The 20,346-nt window shown below is 44.3% G+C and overlaps 1 protein-coding gene across 1 annotated transcript in view; it reads left to right on the top strand.

The window, feature by feature from the left end:
• The window catches only part of LOC120050651 (E3 ubiquitin-protein ligase HECW1), a 71,707-nt gene extending 52,052 nt beyond the window's left edge, over positions 1-19,655 (top strand). The window contains exons 14-28 of the mRNA XM_038997231.1: positions 896-1,081; positions 1,425-1,559; positions 1,726-1,831; positions 5,002-5,098; positions 5,539-5,622; positions 6,192-6,298; positions 11,368-11,482; positions 11,767-11,880; positions 11,995-12,147; positions 13,466-13,564; positions 13,853-13,982; positions 14,359-14,505; positions 14,794-14,908; positions 16,250-16,448; positions 19,544-19,655. Coding sequence (XP_038853159.1) covers positions 896-1,081; positions 1,425-1,559; positions 1,726-1,831; positions 5,002-5,098; positions 5,539-5,622; positions 6,192-6,298; positions 11,368-11,482; positions 11,767-11,880; positions 11,995-12,147; positions 13,466-13,564; positions 13,853-13,982; positions 14,359-14,505; positions 14,794-14,908; positions 16,250-16,448; positions 19,544-19,655 — 1,899 coding nt within the window. The remainder of the gene's footprint in view (positions 1-895; positions 1,082-1,424; positions 1,560-1,725; positions 1,832-5,001; positions 5,099-5,538; positions 5,623-6,191; positions 6,299-11,367; positions 11,483-11,766; positions 11,881-11,994; positions 12,148-13,465; positions 13,565-13,852; positions 13,983-14,358; positions 14,506-14,793; positions 14,909-16,249; positions 16,449-19,543) is intronic.
• The last annotated feature ends 691 nt before the right edge of the window (positions 19,656-20,346 follow it).

The raw sequence follows: 20,346 nt of genomic DNA, 5'->3' as shown, positions 1-20,346 counted from the left end.
ATTTGTGCAGCAAATTTGAGACAAATAAGCTTTTTGTGCTTTTGGAAAATTTCTGGGATCTTTTATTTCAGCTCATAAAAACATGGGACCAGCACTTTACAGGTTGCGTTTATATTTTTGTTCAGTGCAGTTTCCCCCGTTCACCATCTTCCCTCAGAGCACAGCACAGGACAGGTCATATCCCTGAGCACTTCAGGTCTATTTCCAGATAATGTCACCCTGCTTTTGCCTTGGTAAACAGTGCGTATTACCACCAACAGTAACTTCATGGTCCTCTCACGGTCATGACCTCATCAAACTAAGCCCAGCGGTTGCGGATGGGTCGATACGGCGTTGTTCCATACCGATGGCCGATCTATTTATAGAGTCTGGTTATTGATCCATCGACCGTTGGGAGTCGGAGCTCGCTGCAACTTCCTGCCAAAGCAAGGGAAGCCGTTACAGAGGTGGGGACGTGACCTGTCAACTGATAGAGAGAGGCAGAGAGGGAGAAATTCTTCCCCTGGGTTGAAAGGAGTTTATAGATAGTTGATCTGATGGAAAGGTCAAATAGTGTGTATTACTACTAAGTACACCCGATCGGATAACTTTGTTTGCGGATTCTGTGACATTCTATTTCAGTTCAGGGTGGTGTCTAAAAGCATACTGTACAATACTGTAAACACAAGCTTTATGGTTTGACTGAAACTTCGCCGTGCTTTTAGTGTTTATGTAATAAAGCCTGGTACGTTTGTGTGGAGAGAGCGTTAGTTGCGCCGTTTGTGCACAATGACTCCAATAGCGTTCAGAAGCATTACAAGCCAGTAAATTGGGTCTTTTTCCACTGTCACAGTATAACCACACCACACCACGTCCTGTAATGTAATGTAATGTATTCTCTGTGTCGCTATCCCAGGGTGCCTACCGGATATTCACCAGCAGTACCTGTCTGAAGCACATGATCCTGAAGATCCGGCGGGACGCACGCAACTTTGAGCGCTACCAGCACAACAGAGACCTGGTGATCTTCCTCAACAAGTTTGCCGACACACAACTAGAGCTGCCCCGAGGCTGGGAGATCAAAACAGACCCACAGGGCAAGGTAACGGTCTGCTCACTTATCCAAAATGCGTCTATGCACCTATAGTTAGGTTGTAGTTATAATTGAGAGATGGAGCTTAGTCCTGAAATGATAAATGATGAAGCTAAGAATTCTGAGGGATTCGGATTGTAACCCGATTCCATAGTTGATTGTCAATAAGAAGCTTGAGTTATCTGAAGTCAGGATTCCACCTATAATGTCTAGCCACAGTGGAAAGATACTTGAGCCATGGTGAAGTGTAATGAAACTTTTAGTACCATGGTTGTGGGTTTCCCCTGGATACTTCATCATAAGTCCTGTTCATGTAAATCTCTGTTTGACATTGTTTTCCTCTTCTTTCCAGTCGTTTTTCGTGGACCACAACAGCCGGGCGACAACCTTCATTGACCCCAGGATCCCCTTACAGAACGGCCGTCTGCCCAACCATCTGACCCACAGGCAGCACCTGCAGAGACTACGCAGCTACAGTGCTGGAGAGGTGAGAGAATCCTCTTGGAATGGAATTGAACGGTCTATTTGTCATTACTAATGGAGTCGTATAGTAGTCATAATAGTAGACTCGTCTAATGTCTTCTATGAGCTGATGATTGAGATTATGACGATGAGGATCACAGTGATGATGATCTTTGTGGTGTCTGTCCCAGGCGTCTGATGTGTCCCGGAGTCGAGTAGCTTCCCTGATTCACAGACCTGGGAACAGCCTGGTAGCCGCCATACGCAGCCAGTACCACCCCGACTCCACACCGTTAGGTGCACCATGTAAGTGCTGCAGCAGAGTCCATATTGTTCAGCTGTGACGGTAACTTTTACAAAACTTGGACCCTCGTGCTCGTCATAGTCACACATATTTTGTCTGTTTGTGTTTAGGCATTTAGCAGACTGTCATCCAAATGGTCTTGACGACATGCGTACCGGTATTCAGTGTAGGTGATCTATGCAAGAACCCAACCCTCCTACCAACTGATCCACCCCAAGTGTTTCTAGTGAGGGCCAAACCAGAAGCATACAGCTTGTCTCACTGGAGAGTCTCTTTGCTGAGGACAATGATTGCGTGACTCTATCTCGTCCCCTGAGAGACTCCTCCTTTTCTCTCTCTGTCCTAATTACCCTGAAAATTGTTCCTGAATCAGCCAGGCCTCAGACACGGCCCGAGCCACCACAGCTGGCGTGGCACTCAAAGACACGCTGGCTTGCCATAGGAATTGACATTCCTTCTCATTCCCCTCATGTAAGTCTATGGTTCCCTCTCATCCTCCCGCATCTGTAACGTCTCGACTGGTGCGGTTGAGCTGCACAGCGCTCGCTGTAATTACAAAGCCCAGAGTGCCACAGAATGCCTCTCCTCTCCTCAGTCATGTCAGGACTAGGACAGAGTGATGGGCGGTTTTAACCGGGCAGCCGTCTTCCATCGGAAATGGGTTCAATGGGGTAGTTGTGTTCACTTAGACATACAGTAAGTTATCCAGATATGTGTTGAGCAACGACAGCGTGACATTTTCTCTGAAAATGTTCTTGTATGGAGGACAAGATGTGCGACCAGTCACTTGCCTGCACTCTGTCATCTGTTGGTGGATTTTGAATAATTAGCCACACTATAAAGTTACTGTTATCTTTTGAAGTTATCTGGAACCACAGAGTACTAACACAACATCCATCCGTTTCTTACATTCGTTTGTATCTAATAAATATTTTCTTATTTTTTTTTAAATACACTGCTCAAAAAAATAAAGGGAACACTTAAACAACACAATGTAACTCCAAGTCAATCACACTTCTGTGAAATCAAACTGTCCACTTAGGAAGCAACACTGATTGACAATAAATTTCACATGCTGTTGTACAAAAGGTGGAAATTATAGGCAATTAGCAAGACACCCCCAATAAAGGAGTGATTCTGCAGGTGGTGACCACAGACCACTTCTCAGTTCCTATGCTTCCTGGCTGATGTTTTGGTCACTTTTGAATGCTGGCGGTGCTCTCACTCTAGTGGTAGCATGAGACGGAGTCTACAACCCACACAAGTGGCTCAGGTAGTGCAGCTCATCCAGGATGGCACATCAATGCGAGCTGTGGCAAGAAGGTTTGCTGTGTCTGTCAGCGTAGTGTCCAGAGCATGGAGGCGCTACCAGGAGACAGGCCAGTACATCAGGAGACGTGGCGGAGGCCGTAGGAGGGCAACAACCCAGCAGCAGGACCGCTACCTCCGCCTTTGTGCAAGGAGGAGCACTGCCAGAGCCCTGCAAAATGACCTCCAGCAGGCCACAAATGTGCATGTGTCAGCATATGGTCTCACAAGGGCTCTGAGGATCTCATCTCGGTACCTAATGGCAGTCAGGCTACCTCTGGCGAGCACATGGAGGGCTGTGCGGCCCCACAAAGAAATGCCACCCCACACCATGACTGACCCACCGCCAAACCGGTCATGCTGGAGGATGGTGCAGGCAGCAGAACGTTCTCCACGGCGTCTCCAGACTCTGTCACGTCTGTCATGTGCTCAGTGTGAACCTGCTCTCATCTGTGAAGAGCACAGGGCGCCAAAGGCTAATTTGCCAATATTGGTGTTCTCTGGCAAATGCCAAACGTCCTGCATGGTGTTGGGCTGTAAGCACAACCCCCACCTGTGGACGTCGGGCCCTCATACCACTCTCATGGAGTCTGTTTCTGACCGTTTGAGCAGACACATGCACATTTGTGGCCTGCTGGAGGTCATTTTGCAGGGCTCTGGTAGTGCTCCTCCTTGCACAAAGGCGGAGGTAGCGGTCCTGCTGCTGGGTTGTTGCCCTCCTACGGCCTCCTCCACGTCTCCTGATGTACTGGCCTGTCTCCTGGTAGCGCCTCCATGCTCTGGACACTACGCTGACAGACACAGCAAACCTTCTTGCCACAGCTCGCATTGATGTGCCATCCTGGATGAGCTGCACTACCTGAGCCACTTGTGTGGGTTGTAGACTCCGTCTCATGCTACCACTATAGTGAGAGCACCGCCAGCATTCAAAAGTGACCAAAATATCAGCCAGGAAGCATAGGAACTGAGAAGTGGTCTGTGGTCACCACCTGCAGAATCACTCCTTTATTGGGGGTCTTGCTAATTGCCTATAATTTCCACCTTTTGTCTATTCCATTTGCACAACAGCATGTGAAATTTATTGTCAATCAGTGTTGCTTCCTAAGTGGACAGTTTGATTTCACAGAAGTGTAATTGACTTGGAGTTACATTGTGTTGTTTAAGTGTTCCCTTTATTTTTTTGAGCAGTGTATATAGTATTCAACAAAATGATTTAAAAGGAATGTAAAGTATCATGGGATAATATTTAAGCAGGATGTAACACTTTATTTTAGTCTTATTTTAGTGATTTGTGTGAATAGCAATAACCCAAAGGAAGTATCTCAGCACGATCACTCATACTCTTGCTCTGGTCCAAGGACTTATATGCAGCTTGCTAATTCTGAACCTCAGCATCAGCAAGCTGCATATAACACCCTGAACCAGAGCTAACTTCATCATGTCTTCTGTCTCCACAGTTTCTCTGCCTGATGAATGCCATTTGACAGAAACGTCACTTTGTTTTAATCATCATTTTATTGACTGTATCATTTTACGGGAGATAGTGTTGCGCCTCACTTTCCTGCCCTCTGTCCAGGTTAACCTTTATTGTCATGAATCTTGCCCCGGAGGCAGAACTTAACGTGGGCCAACTGCAAAGTTAAAAATGGTCTATATCGTAAAAATATTATCAGGTTTCCAGCATTTAAGGTTAGGGTTAGCAGTGTGGTTAAGGGTTAAGGTCAGGGTTAAGTTTCAAATCAGATTTTCTGACTTTGTGACTTTACCAGCCGGTGACCAGTCTGCAGAGCTGCCTCCAATACATGAATCATCTCAATAAATGCCATCCTGCCCCTCTGTCTCCCCCTCACCACAGCTTACAATGACAAGATAGTGACGTTCCTTCGCCAGCCAAACATCTTTGAGATGCTTCAAGAGCGCCAGCCAAGCCTGGCCAGGAACCATGTACTAAGGTGATCCTCTATATATTATATTTTTTTGCCAGACTTATTGTTGCTTTATGAATTGTTTCATGAGTTTGTATTTATACCTTTTTGTGTTTACGTTATGAACAAATACGTTCGGTAATAATGTTTTATATCACTTTTTATGTACTATGACTTGGTTTATAAATTATTTGTGAAGTATATATATTCCTTTTTTATTTTTTATTTTATGAATGCCCTATGAAGCCTTTATGTTGTAGTTTGTAAGTGTGACTACAAGGGATCCAGTTTCCTGTGTGAGGGTGAAGTTCTTAGTATTAACAGAGTCCGTGTGAACAGGCAGGGCAGTACAGTGAGTTTTTGTTTAAAGCCAATCTCAGAATCCTCTTTTTGCCGATAGAACCTTAGAATTCTAAGGTCACAATTTGGCTGAATGTTTGACTGCCCTCACTCTGTCAACCAATCAGGGAGAAGATCCACTACATCAAGACGGAAGGTTCACAGGGGGTGGAGAAGCTGTCTTGTGATGCTGACCTGGTCATTCTACTGAGGTAGTGTTGTTTACCCTGTTGTTGTTGATACTAGATGGTTGTTTTGGCTGGTTCTGCGGGGCTCCGCTGGCCGGACGCTGGCTAGATTACAGTAAACCCAGAGCATCTTGTCCCACGGCTCATTCACTGTCTGTCTCACAGCCAATCCGATTACACCCTTCACATGGGCACACTGTATTACTTTAGGCCTATATACCCATGCCCACAACCAGCAGCCAGCAGGTGTAATGTGATTGGTTTATAGTCCACAGACCAGCCAGCAGCCGTAATTTGATTGGTTTATAGTTCACAGACCCAGCCTGACAGAATTGGTATTTGTTACAGTCTGTCTACCATGTTTGTGAGGAGAGCAAACCCTGTAATCTACATGATCGACAGACAGTTTCTGTATAGAATGCAGGGATAATTTCCTTCACGAAATGGAATGGAATAAAGACCTGATACTTAGTACTTTCTAGGTGTCCATAACATTTGGACCATTTGGAATTTGTAAACTATCCCTTTAACGCTCTCTCTCTCCCTCACTTTCCCTCTCTCTCTTTCCCTCTCTCTCCCTCCCTCCCCTGCAGCTTGTTTGAGGAGGAAATCATGTCCTATGTTCCACCCCACTCCTTTCACCCGGGGTACAGCTTCTCGCCCCGCTGCTCACCCGGATCCTCGCCACAAAACTCCCCAGGTGGGTCTTCCCTCACGTTTAACTTCACTGACCAGCCAATCAGCTCTCATGCATGCTAACCAAGTACAGGGCTCTAGCCTCATGGGCCACCACCAATCCCTCCTAAATTAATACCCCAAACCATGTCTAAATAGGCATAATTTATTTAAGTGAGGTTAACCACTCGGACTGCACTAAGGACCTAAGCCAATCAGGATCCTTAGAACCACATGAAATCAAGTCATAACAAGTGCCACTTATGAATTAGTCCCATTAAGGGAAACAACCAGTCACCTCTCGAAGCCCAAGCACCACTCAATGCAAACCACAATGAGTGATTTAAATGAGCAATTGGGTTTATGGTGTCAACATTCTATCCTCAGCCTTTACAAAGATAACATACCCATAATTACACTTGCTATGAAATATCAGTCAGACCATACTGTGGGCTCCTAGCGCCAGTTATGAATGAATAATTACACTGTGAAATAGAATCCATTATAAACTGGGTGGTTCGAGCCATGAATGCTGATTGGCTGACTGCCGTAGTATATCAGACCGTATACCACGGGTATGACAAAACATGTATTTTACTGCTCTAATTACCTTGGTAACCATTTTATAATAGCAATAAGGCACCTTGGGGGTTTGTGGTATCCAGGCACTCCGGTTTGCATCATGCATAAGAACAGCCCTTAGCCATTATATATTGACCACAACCCCTCAGGCCTTACTGCTTAAATATCACACCATAGATCAATACCTCTGTGATGTAATATGGTGAGGAGAGGAAGCCCAGTGGCCGGCAGTGGGAGAGTATGGAGCGAGATGGAACTGGGCCGACATTCTGCTGATTTTCTCATCGAAGAAAAGCCAGATCGCAATACAGTTCTCTGTTCCCAAAGCTGGAATCTGTTACGAACAGAGTTCACTAAGTTTTGTGGAGCTTTGCTAAAGTAAAAAAAATATTACAGGTAGTGCAAGGGAGAATTGAATTATTGCACATACACGCTTCACAGAGAGTGTGTTCCTTATTTGAAATGTGCAGATACAGTGGCAAGAAAAAATGTGAACCCTTTGGAAATACCTGGATTTCTGCATAAATTGGTCATAAAATTTGATCTGATCTTCATCTAGGTCACAACAATAGACAAACACAGTCTGCTTAAACTAATAACACATAAACAATTATACGTTTTCATGTCTTTATTGAACACACCGTGTAAACATTCACAGTGCAGGATGGAAAAAGTATGTGAACCCTTGGATTTAGTAACTGGTTGACCACCTCAACCAAACGTTTTCTGTAGTCAGACCTGCACAACGGTCAGGAGGAATTTTGGGCCATTCCATTTTACAAAACTGTTTAATTTCAGCAATATTCTTGGGATGTCTGGTGTGAAGTGCTCTCTTGAGGTCATGCCACAGCATCTCAATTGGTTTGAGGTCAGGACTCTGACTGGGCCAGTCCAGAAAGCGTATTTTCTTCTGTTGAAGCCATTCTGTTGTTGATTTACTTCTGTAATGATGTGCGCTGAATGTCGGGAAGCAAGTTCAAGGAGTGGGTGATTTAATCAATAAATGAAACACGAAACAATGCACAGACATGAAACTGGAACAGAAACAATGATGCCTGGGGAAGAAACCAAAGGGAGTGACAAATATAGAGAAGGTCATCTGGGAAGTGATGGAGTTCACGTGAGTCTGACAACGCGCAGGTGTGCGTAATGATGGTGACAGGTGTGCGTAATGATGGTGACAGGTGTGCACCATAACGAGCAGCCTGGTGACCTAGAGGCCGGAGAGGGAGCACACATGACAGCTTCTGTGTTTTGGGTCGTTGTGCTGTTGATTCACCCAACTTCTGCTTCAATTGGCGGAAATATAGCCTAACATTCTCCTGCAAAACGTCTTAATAAACTTGGGAATTCATTTTTCCGTTGATGATAGCAGCAGCAAAGCAGCCCCAAACCATGATGCTCCCTCCACCATACTTTACAGTTGGGATGAGGTTTTGATGTTGGTGTGCTGTGCCTTTTTTTCTCCACACATAGTGTTGTGTGTTCCTTTCAAATAACCCAACTGTAGTGTCATCTGTCCACAGAATATTTTGCATCCAGGTGCACTTTTGCAAACTTCAGACGTGCAGCCATTTTTTTTTGGGACAGCAATTGCTTCTTCCGTGGTGTCCTCCCATGAACACCATTCTTGTTTAGTGTTTTACGTATCGTAGACTCGTCAACAGAGATGTTAGCATTTTCCAGAGATTTCAGTAAGTCTTTAGCTGACACTCTAGGATTATTCTGAACCTCATCAAGCATTCTGCGCTGTGCTCTTGCAGTCATCTTTGCAGGATGGCCACTCCTAGGGAGAGTAGCAACAGTGCTGAACTTTCTCCATTTATAGACAATTTGTTTTACCGTGGACTGATGAACATCAAGGCTATTAGAGATACTTTTGTAACCCTTTCCAGCTTTATGCAAGTCAACCATTCCTAATCTTAGGTTTTCTCAGATCTCTTTTGTTCGAGGCATGGTTCACATCAGACAATGCTTCTTGTGAATAGCAAACTCAAATTTTGTGAGTGTTTTTTATAGGGCAAGGCAGCTCCAACCAACATCTCCAATCCCATCTCATTGATTGGACTCCAGGTTAGCTGACTTCTGACTCCAATTAGCCAAGGGATTCACATACTTTTTCCAACCTTCCAACCTGTTTAAATGATGTATTCAATATAGACAAGAAAAATACAATAATATGTGTGTTATTAGTTCAAGCACACTATGTTTGTCTATTGTTGTGACTTAGATGAAGATCAGATCAAATTTGATGACCAATTTATGCCGAAATCCAGGTAATTCCAAAGGGTTCACATACTTTTTCTTGCCACTGTACTGTACATGCTAAAACGCGCCAAAAGGATCTCGCTTACGCGTCCTTGGCTCTGCCCACTATCCTTAATTTGCTCCCACTAAAAACGACACAGATGAACTACAGTATACTGAACAAAAATATAATTACAACATGTTAAGTGTTGGACCCATGTTTCATGAGCTGAAATAAAAGATCTCAGAAATGTTCCATACGCCTCACAAAAAGCTTATTTCTCGAAAATGTTTGTGCACAAATTTGTTTACATCCCTGTTAGTGAGTATTTCTCCTTTGCCAATGTAATCCATCCACCTGACAGGTATGGTATATCAAGAAGCTGATTAAACAGCATGATCATTACACAGGTGCCACTTGTGCTGGGGACAATTAATGGCCAATAAAATGTCACGCAACATAATGCCACAGATGTCTCAAGTTTTAAGGGAGAGTGCAATTAGCATGCTGACTGCAGGAATATCCACCAGAACTGTTGCCATAGAATTTTATGTTCAATTCTCTGCCATAAGCCACCTTCAAAGTCATTTTAGAGAATTTGGCAGTACATCCAACCGGCCTCACAACCGCAGACCACGTGTAACCACACCAGCCCAGAACCTCCACATCTGGCTTCTTTACCTGCATGCTCGTCTGAGACCAGCCACCCGGACAGCTGTTGAAACTGAGGAGTATTTCTCTCTGTAATAAAGCCCTTTTGTGGGGGAAAAAATTCTGATTGGCTGGGCCTGGCTCCCCAGTGGGTGGGCCTATGTCCTCCCAGGGGCACCCATGGCTGCACCCCTGCCCAGTCATGTGAAATCCATAGATTAAGGCCTAATGAATTTATTTCAATGGACTGATTTCCTTACATGAACTGCAACGCAGTAAAATCATTGAAATTGTTGCATGTTGTGTTTCTATTTTTGTTCAGTATATCTTGGGTTAGTTATAAATATCTTTGGTGCTAGGCTAGCAGCTAACAGCTAGCATCCTCACACTACGATCACCACTCTCCATGAAAGGCCCTGCTGTGCTACATTAGAGCATGGCCATGCAGCGTTAATGAGCTGATAGAGTCGTTAAGAGGCCATGAGGAGGTGTCAGGAGTTCTTATTATTTTTGATGAGAGCAGAGGAGCTATTAATGGATGAATGGGAGCAGGGCCACAGCGGGAGGGAGGCAAACATGGATTGGAATGATGCTGCATTTTCTCTCCCTTTGGTCTTTGTTGAGCGAGAGAGAAGAGAGAAGTTTTTTTTACTGCTTTTTCAACAGAACATTGTACCAATGTCAGCAACATGCTGAATTGTGAATACAACTTACATTTGAATATTACAATTGGCAATACAAATTAAAATACAGTAAACAACAGAAAGTTATGTTAATCGTCAACTGTTCAGCAGGCGAACCATGGCTGGGACGGCGCTGCAACAGAAATGCTCAGACCTGCAGTGGATCAGTTCCATTTTAGTTGAGGGGCAGGTCTGGTGTAGGCTCACAGACGATCGTTGAAGTGGGAGGATACGGCGCTACGGGTCAGATTTAAAATGTAATCTTGCAAAGGACCGAGAGACTTTCCCTGCGAGTGCGTGTGAAGTGATGGTAGGCCCAGATTGGTGCATGCATCTGAGTAGTACTTTTCTCCTCCCTTGCTCTGCTGAACTGAGGCTGGCCTGACTCGGGCTAGCTTCAAGTCAGGTCAAAAAATGTGTTGACTGATGGATCACAAATGTGCCAATGATGATAAGAACTGCTCTTCTCTGGACTCTCTCGATGGTATCGGATTGTCACTTGGTTAGCCCTGCATGCCACACTGCGGCAGCATATTCCACCGCTGGTCGGATATACACTGTGCATTAGATGGTGAATACGGTCACCAGGTCCTCCTTAGGGATGTGGAAGTGCTTCAGGCATCAAAACGTGACCCCAAAAAATACAACAACAAGGATGATCATTGGCTCAACTACTCTAGTGGGGAAGGTTTTGAACTCTTAACAACTGCCCATAAGTGCCTGTGTTTTTCACTGGGTCTTGAGGTCCATGAATTATGTATGTATAAGGTATTGATTGCAGTTGTATTAGCTTAGATGTAAATTATGGCTATCGCTCACTCTGTGTGTGTGTGTGTGTGTGTGTGTGTGTGTGTGTGTGTGTGTGTGTGTGTGTGTGTGTGTGTGTGTGTGTGTGTGTGTGTGTGTGTGTGTGCGTGTGTGTGTTGGCAGGCTTACAGAGAGCCCGAGCTCCGGCTCCATACCGCAGAGACTTTGAAGCCAAACTGCGCAACTTTTACAGGAAGCTGGAAGCTAAGGGCTATGGCCAGGGGCCAGGGAAGATCAAGTAAGTCTGTCTGTGTGTGTGTGTGTGTATGACACATGCTTGAGTGTATATGCTGATACCCACCCCCTGGTGGTAATTATATGCAAGATGTTGCAAGCAGAAACTACAGATAGAGATAGAAACAGTAGATGATTTTCTACCATGTAGCATTGTGGATTATGTCTGAATTTCTATCTTAAATGTTCTGAGTAGCTCTATAAGACCCAGTAAGATGATGTGATGAGAGGAGATAAGCATGTCTGTACAGGAACTGTAGTTTGCTAATCATTTAATTATTGTCCCAGACTGATCATCAGAAGAGACCACCTGTTGGAGGGCACCTTCAACCAGGTGATGGCCTACTCCCGCAAGGAGCTGCAGAGGAACAAGCTCTACATCACCTTCTTGGGAGAGGAGGGGTAAGTGTGTGTGTGTGTGTGTGCATGTGTGTGAATGGAAGTGGACATGTGCATGTGGGATTGATCCCATTGCCGTATTTTTAAAACTGCATCCCCCATGTCCCCCGTCTCTAGGCTGGACTACAGCGGCCCCTCCAGGGAGTTCTTCTTCCTGTTGTCCCAAGAGCTATTCAATCCTTACTACGGCCTGTTTGAGTACTCAGCCAACGACACTTACACCGTCCAGATCAGCCCCATGTCTGCCTTCGTTGAGAACCATCTGGAATGGTGAGGACTGATACCCTAAGAGAGCATATTATCGTAATTTTTACTTTTTTATACAGGTATTTAACAGGGCCACAGTGGAAAGAGGATTGTTTTGGTTTTTATGACTATGATGGTAATTGTAAACCAATTCATCAGTTGGTAATTTACACAGGCAGCCCAATTCTGATATTTTGCCACTAAATGGTTATTGACCAATCAGATGAATTTAACCTTTATTTAACTAGGCAAGTCAGTTAAGAACAAATTCTTATTTGTCTTACTAAAAGGCAAATGTCCTCCTGCGGGGACGGGGGATTAAAACAAAAAATACAGGACAAAACACACATCATGACAAGAGAGACACCACAACACTACATAAAGAGAGACCTATAATAATTGGGGAAAATATCCAAATTGGGCTGCCTGAGTAAATGCAGCCAATGAGATATGAATCTCTTCTTCATGGGAGGCTTAGCCAAGAGACTATTAATTAATAAAAATACTAATAAAACCAGAGGTTTTACAGTTGGTTTCTGTGCATCTTTAACCAAGGAGGACCAAGGATTTTATGATCACCGTGCAACTGGTGTAGGTCATCAAATTGTCTAGAGGTTATTATCGCTCATTAGCATTTTATTGGTGGGACTAGGGGAGTCATGTAAAACCAAGCATTGTTTAATATTCCCCTTGACACAAACATAACGATGACACTCTAGTAAACATTGTATGATGTACCAGTATGATGTATTGACCATCTGTGTCAACCCTGAAGCAGTGGGGAATAGTACAAGGATTGTTGGTTTTCAACAGCGCAAATTACTTGTGTACTCAGGCAAATGAATAATGTAATAGCATAGACTGAAAAACTAAAACCTATAGAGGAGAAACTGATTTAATCTGTGAAATGTAGCCAACACCCTGTGATATTCCCTGTTTTACTCTTAGTGGAAATGCAGCCTTGTGAGCTCAGTTCATTGTCACCGGAAATTAAACTACTTCATGGACACAAAATGGTTGCCATAGCATTCCAATTAGCCTGTCATTGGAAGCTGGACTTGAACCAATGAGGGTAGAGTTTATAGCTTGGCAGTTGGCACTCTGCCGAGTCATTAATTACCAGTCACAAGTTGAAAGTAAATTAGTGTCAATTATACCATTAACCAACAACATCCATCATTCCTTGAGAATAGACCCTTTCCTGAACAGTTGATAGCGCTTTTCCACAGTTTTTACCTTTGGAAGACAAAGACAAGTTTATGCAGCTTGTCCTGTCCAAGACCATGGCCTGCCTCTCAATAGTCTAAAGTGGATTCCTCTCCTCGTCTCCTTTCCTTCCTAGGTTCCGCTTCAGTGGGCGTATTCTAGGCCTGGCCCTGATCCACCAGTATCTGCTGGATGCCTTCTTCACACGACCATTCTACAAGGCCCTCCTCAGACTGTGAGTGCATTGACCACCCTTTTGCTTCCATATACCCCCCACACACACGCACACACCTGTACCATAATCTATCCTACACATTCTTACTTCTGTACCTCAATTACCCCTCTTCACCCTACACACACACACGTCTTGTGCCACAATCTACCCGACTCACAACTCTCCCTGTACAATTACCCCACACACACCTCTCCCTGTACAATGTATCTGCTACACGTCGACTAAAAGGAATCCCTACTGTAACATCATATCAATCAGTCAACCAGTCAATGTGTGATGTTCCCCCAGATCCACAGACCTGAGTGATCTGGAGTATCTGGATGAGGAGTTCCATCAGAGTCTCCAGTGGATGAAGGAAAATGACATCACTGACATCCTGGACCTCACCTTCACCGTCAATGAGGAGGTCTTTGGCCAGGTCAGTCTCAGTTAGGAGTCAGTCTGTTAGGGGTCAGTCTCAGGGATCAGTCTGAGGTAGGCCACGAGGCACTAGGGCTTTGACTGTCTCTGCTTAGCCTGACCTGGCACTTTGTAGTGTGTTGTAACTTGGGGAAATGGAGTACTTTATCAATAAATGATTATATTATTCTGCCCAGGACAGAATGAAATGTGTTGGAAGTTTCACTTTAAAGTTTAATTTCGAAGTTAACATCTACCCACCATACCAGAGTACATATTTTGTTGGGAGGTCAAAGAAGCAACAGTTATTTTAGCCCAAAATGGTCCCCACACCACGCAGCCTTCATAAATACAGTTCTCTGACATAATTTCCTGTTTGTCATTTCCTGTGTCAGGTGACGGAGCGGGAGCTAAAGTCGGGTGGCTCCAACCTTCAGGTGACGGAGAAGAACAAGAAGGAGTACATTGAGCGCATGGCCAAGTGGAGGGTAGAGCGCGGGGTGGTGCAGCAGACTGAGGCCCTGGTCCGAGGCTTCTATGAGGTACAGCACAAACCTACTACTAACCCCTACTAACCCGTCAGTGTTTGCAGATCTGAAAGAATAGGATGGGTATAAGCAATATGGCGGATCCTCCCCATTATCATGATGCTTACACCTATCCAGTCCCTTTTGATTTGTAAATGCCAAAGGAAGGTATGGTCTATAGAGGAAGTGTCAGAGACATTATTCCATCTCACCATTGCCAAGTGAATTCCATTCATTTGTGGAACAGCCGGCAATCATCTATTGACATCCCTAATCCCCACTCCAACCCTCCTCTGGCCCCAGGTGGTAGACTCTCGTCTGGTGTCGGTGTTTGATGCCAGAGAGCTGGAGCTGGTCATTGCAGGGACGGCTGAGATCGACCTAAACGACTGGAGGACCAACACAGAGTACAGAGGAGGTGAGAAAGTAAAAATCAATGCAGATATCTGAGTGCTTCTATTTCTGTTCTGGGATAGTCATCTTGTGAAGTGTCCAAGGAAAATGTTTTTTTTTCCTAAAGTAAAACATGTACTATTGACTCTGAGAAAAAAAGCTGCTATCAAGAACCTAAAAGTGTTTTTTGGCTGTCCCCATAGGAGAACCATTCGAAGAACCCTTTTTGGTTCCAGGTAGAACCCTATTGGGTTCTACATGGAACCCAAAAAGGTTTCTACCTGGAACCAAAAAGGGTTCTACCTGGAACCAAAAAGGGTTCTCCTATGGGCACAGCCGAAGAACTCATTTGGAACCTTGATAGCACCTTTTTTTTCTAAGAGTTTAAACTGAAACGGACAGTGCTGCAGACCACACAGGGGAGGAAAGAAAGCAGTAATGTAAAAAGACTGACAAAGACCAAGTGATGGTCGAAAAGCTGTCACTGACAGTCATGCTGTTTAATGTAAAACCTACATTTTTGGAAGCATAAATCAATGTGTCCCTTTCTGCATAACAAAGTACTAGAGTCTATATGTTCCAACTGACAGGCCTGGTACAGTACAGTAATGACACAGAGCGGTCAACGCCAAGTAAAACATGCCGGAACATCCATCTCACGGCCTCATTAGCGCATACGCACCATGTCACCTGACATAAGAGATTGTGCGTCTGTAACTGATTACGGCCACATCATGAGCGCCGTTGCAATTTCTCTCTGCCTCCTTTGAACAGACAGATGTGGCGGAGGGTCCGGCAAGCCCCGAAATGCCCATAAAGGTCCATAACTCATTAATCACCCAGAAGGCCGTGCTCCAGCTGCCAGGCTGCTCATCTGGTTCTCATTATGGCTAAGCTCTTAATTGGCCAAACTCATCATCTGCACAATTGGAGCCGTTTGCCCTTTTGTTTGGCAAAGACGTCAGTTTGCTGTGGATGGATAGTATCACAAGCCGGACTGGAAAGCCTGCAGTCACCCTTCTCACCACAGCCTCCAAAGCAAACAGCGCCCTGTTTAGATTGCAGTTTGTCATTTAAAGTGAAAACTTTCAAAATGGAGAGAAAGTGGTGAACATTAAATGTGATCTCAAAATGGGAGCTAGCTTCTCTGTCCACAGTATTAATAGTAATGACAATGACTTGCAGTTAATAAGCACATCTCAAACACTAAATAAGGGGTTGACTCAATCCATTTCACCCTCCGTGTGTAGCAACCACATGTGTGTACGGTTGATGCAGAATACAAAGCAGTGAGGATAAGGGTTGTGTACCAGTCAGTTACACCTACACTGACCTCACCAATGAACCATAATGACTCCTTCCCCAGGTTACCATGATGGCCACATAGTGATGCGGTGGTTCTGGGGTGCGGTGGAACGCTTCAACAACGAGCAGAGACTGCGGCTGCTGCAGTTTGTGACAGGCACCTCCAGCGTTCCATACGAAGGCTTCGCTGCCCTACGGGGAAGCAACGGCCTGCGACGCTTCTGCATCGAGAAGTGGGGCAAGGTCACCTCACTACCCAGGTACTGGATGGAAAATATACCAACATATTAATAAATATATAGTTTGGAATTGAATCCTCTTATAAGAATCATATCTCTCCTGGACAAGTTTTATTCTTATAATCAACTAATATCAACTCTTAATAAAAGCAAACTACATTGTAAGTATTTTTTTACCACTACAGCATAAGCAGACTCATGATTCTTAGAGGCAGAGTGCACTGTTTTGGGTGTTTTATTCTGGAATAAAGAGGTAATTTCATTGACTAATGTAATTATTCCACTACAAGGAGATGAAAATATCCAGAAAGACATTCCACTGGGCACACACTGGTTGAATCAACATTGTTTCCACATCATTTGAATGAAATTACATTGAACCAACGTGGAATAGATGTTGAATTTACTTCTGTGCACACTGGGAAATAGTACAGTAAACCTGGTTCTGGGGTCAAATGTACTGTAACTTGCCACACTTATAAGGTCCATTGGAAACGCATGCTAAATGTGACCATTTAGAATTATTAAAGCAGGTAGCCACACCCTATTTAGGGACAGACATTTGAGCAAAATAAATACAGTCTTTCACCTCATAGGAAGAGCTGTAGTGAGAATATTTTTTAAGGAAATTAAAAAACTGTCTGCTTTTTAAAAACATATCAGCAGCTTATCTGACTGGGCTATTATGAGAGTAAGGCTGCGTTTACACAGATCTGATCTGATTGGTCAAAAGACAAATTAGTAGAAAAAGATCGGCATTGGGCTGCCTGTGTAAATACATAGAACATAGAACAGACTGCAATCCCAACTTTGGGACAGTTCTTTCTTATTCCGTATTGTTAATGGCCTTGTCAATTTTTTTTCCTGGCTGAAAGGCAGCTTTTGTTTTTTTGTTAGTGTGTGCATGAGACCCCATACAGCAGCAATTGTTTTGTCCTGGACACAAAGAAAAGTCACAAAGAAACTGGCTTTTACCATTCCATCAATGAGATAATCTATTTTGAAACGAATACTATTTTATCTGCCAGTGACAATTCTCAAAGCGCAAAATCAACACCACAGAAATGCACTCAGTCAGCTGTCATTGGAAATTAGGTGGTCACTCAAACAAAAACATTTTCCCATTTCAGGCATAGTCCCTATCTCCCAATTGTACTTCCCTTACCTGAGGCACTCTCATTCAGACCACATGATATTGTCATTTAATCCAACATTTTCGTAGTGCAACCATTCTATTCTCACCCACAGGACGGATGTAACCAGCTCTCTATCTCTCTCCCTCTCCTTTTTATACATATTCTCCATATGGACAGCTGGTTGAGTGTGGTATCAAGGCTTACGTTACCCATGTGGGGAAGGAATGAAACGGCTGCTGGTGTTTCCTCAACCATTACATGTAGAGATCTACCTCGTAATCAGCTCTTAGTGCCAGCCAGCTTTACAGAGAGGTATAACCCGTTTTCTCAGGAGCGAGAAAAATACTTCTCACACCCCCACCTTGTTCTAAAACTTGGTGAAAATATTTGGTTTAGACAATCTTCTGGAGTATGAAACAATTGCGTTGGAAGCAGATAACGTTATTTGTCATTTCAACACGAATGAGTAAATTGTACGTGGTCTAGCAAAGGTTCATAAAAGTCACTTCTATCGGTGTATTTTCTATAACCGCCACTAGCATGTGGTTTCTTGCTTGTGTGAAAAGAGTTGTTGATGGAGAAGTGGCTGGGTCATGTTCAGCAGGTACCAAACAGAGTGAAGCAGGGACGTGGCCTACTATCTGATGACAAATCCTTGTGTATATTTTCCATTGCAAAATGTTTTGCTACGTGTGCCTTATAATGAACACCACCCAGGTCACACAGTATACATTGCTTCTACAACACTATGTGTCGCTGATGTCTAAAGCCAGGCGAGCTGCCGAGTTTGGAACACACACGTTATTATGGTCACTCACTAGTGCCAGACGTGATATGAAGTTCAATTCGCTGAAATGAGTACTGACTATAGTACTGGATCCTTACACACCCCCTGGGCCTACTTCTATTTTCATATTCCAATTTTCATGGATCCCTCTGAATTGGTTGCATTGCAAACAGTGCTATATTTAATGCCTGTACAGTATTTGCTTTATACCTTTCACCTTGTTAGACCTGCATTGGACATTTATTTGGCAAACGGGAGAAGATCTCATTTAAAGCTAACTAAGTCAGCAGAAAGGAGAGGGCTCCCATTTCGCTGTGGAGGAGAGGAAGTGGTAGTGTTTATCATTGTGTAGGAAGCACAGTGTCAGCAGTAAGGAAGCTAAATAAGGCTGAGGTTGGAGAAGGGAATGGCATGGCTAGCGAATAACATTTCAACCTAGGGCTTTCTCATGATTGGTGGAAGAGATAAACAATGTCCATGAGTCAGAATCAAACCCACAACCCTGGACTTACAGTATGAACACATCATATGGGACATTATTAATAGACCAATCATATCATATTGGGGTCTCATTCCGACTTGCTGCTCTCCCTGACAGTGCCTGATACAGTATTGTCCCTGACAGTGCCTGATACAGTATTGTCCCTGACAGTGCCTGATACAGTATTGTCCCTGACAGTGCCTGATGCAGTATTGTCCCTGACAGTGCCTGATACAGTATTGTCCCTGACAGTGCCTGATACAGTATTGTCCCTGACAGTGCCTGATACAGTATTGTCCCTGACAGTGCCTGATACAGTATTGTCCCTGACAGTGCCTGATACAGTATTGTCCCTGACAGTGCCTGATACAGTATTGTCCCTGACAGTGCCTGATACAGTATTGTCCCTGACAGTGCCTGATACAGTATTGTCCCTGACAGTGCCTGATACAGTATTGTCCCTGACAGTGCCTGATACAGTATTGTCCCTGACAGTGCCTGATACAGTATTGTCCCTGACAGTGCCTGATACAGTATTGTCCCTGACAGTGCCTGATACAGTATTGTCCCTGACAGTGCCTGATACAGTATTGTCCCTGACAGTGCCTGATACAGTATTGTCCCTGACAGTGCCTGATACAGTATTGTCCCTGACAGTGCCTGATACAGTATTGTCCCTGACATACTGTACCGCTCCTCTCCTCTCTTTCAGGGCTCACACGTGCTTCAACCGCCTGGACCTTCCCCCGTACCCCTCCTACACCATGCTGTATGAGAAACTGCTGATTGCTGTGGAGGAGACCAGTACCTTTGGCCTGGAGTGAGACTAACCACTGGCGCTGACCACTGACTGACTTCCTTTGGCACCCTACTAACAAACTATTTTATTTTTACGTACAAATATTAACTCTGGACAAATGGTATTCTCTGTTCTTGTTTTCTTACAATACGTACCTGAGGAGTGGGTTTGAAAAAGAGGGATCAAACGTATTAAAACTTGCATGCACTGCATCACTCATCTGAGACATTGTACATAAACCAACATGTATGCAATAGTGAAGACCCTGGCTCCAGCCCGTTCTACGACCCCCCCACTTTGTCCACCTCATGGTCTCATCAGTTTAATCTTCCCCATAAGACTCTATTCCAGCTCCAAAGACTGAGGCTGACACTATGCAGGGGAGGGGCTTGCTCCACCGGCCGCCGCCCACAGCCCGCCACCTCTGATATCAGAGGAAGTGACATCGGCGGTGACCCCCTAAAAATCGCAAGTCTCTCCAGACCTTAATCTTGTCCTATCAATCATCGCAGAGCATTTCCTGAAATCACCTTGACTCCCGACGACCATTCAGTGACAAGACCAAACATTTTTTTATTTCCATTGTTACATTTAATAAGCATGTTTCATGCATGTTTCACCAATTGCTTTATCATCATAAGGGCATCACTGTTTTCCTCAGAGTGGATGAACAGGTGCTTTTTAGGAATTCCTTCACTGTTCTGAGTCCATGCCCA

This window comes from Salvelinus namaycush, chromosome 7 (assembly GCF_016432855.1).
Source record: "Salvelinus namaycush isolate Seneca chromosome 7, SaNama_1.0, whole genome shotgun sequence".
In the NCBI taxonomy this organism is placed as follows: Eukaryota; Metazoa; Chordata; class Actinopteri; order Salmoniformes; family Salmonidae; genus Salvelinus; species Salvelinus namaycush.
The sequence above is the reverse complement of the archived record's forward strand: the minus strand, read 5'-3'. Positions and strand labels throughout refer to the sequence as shown.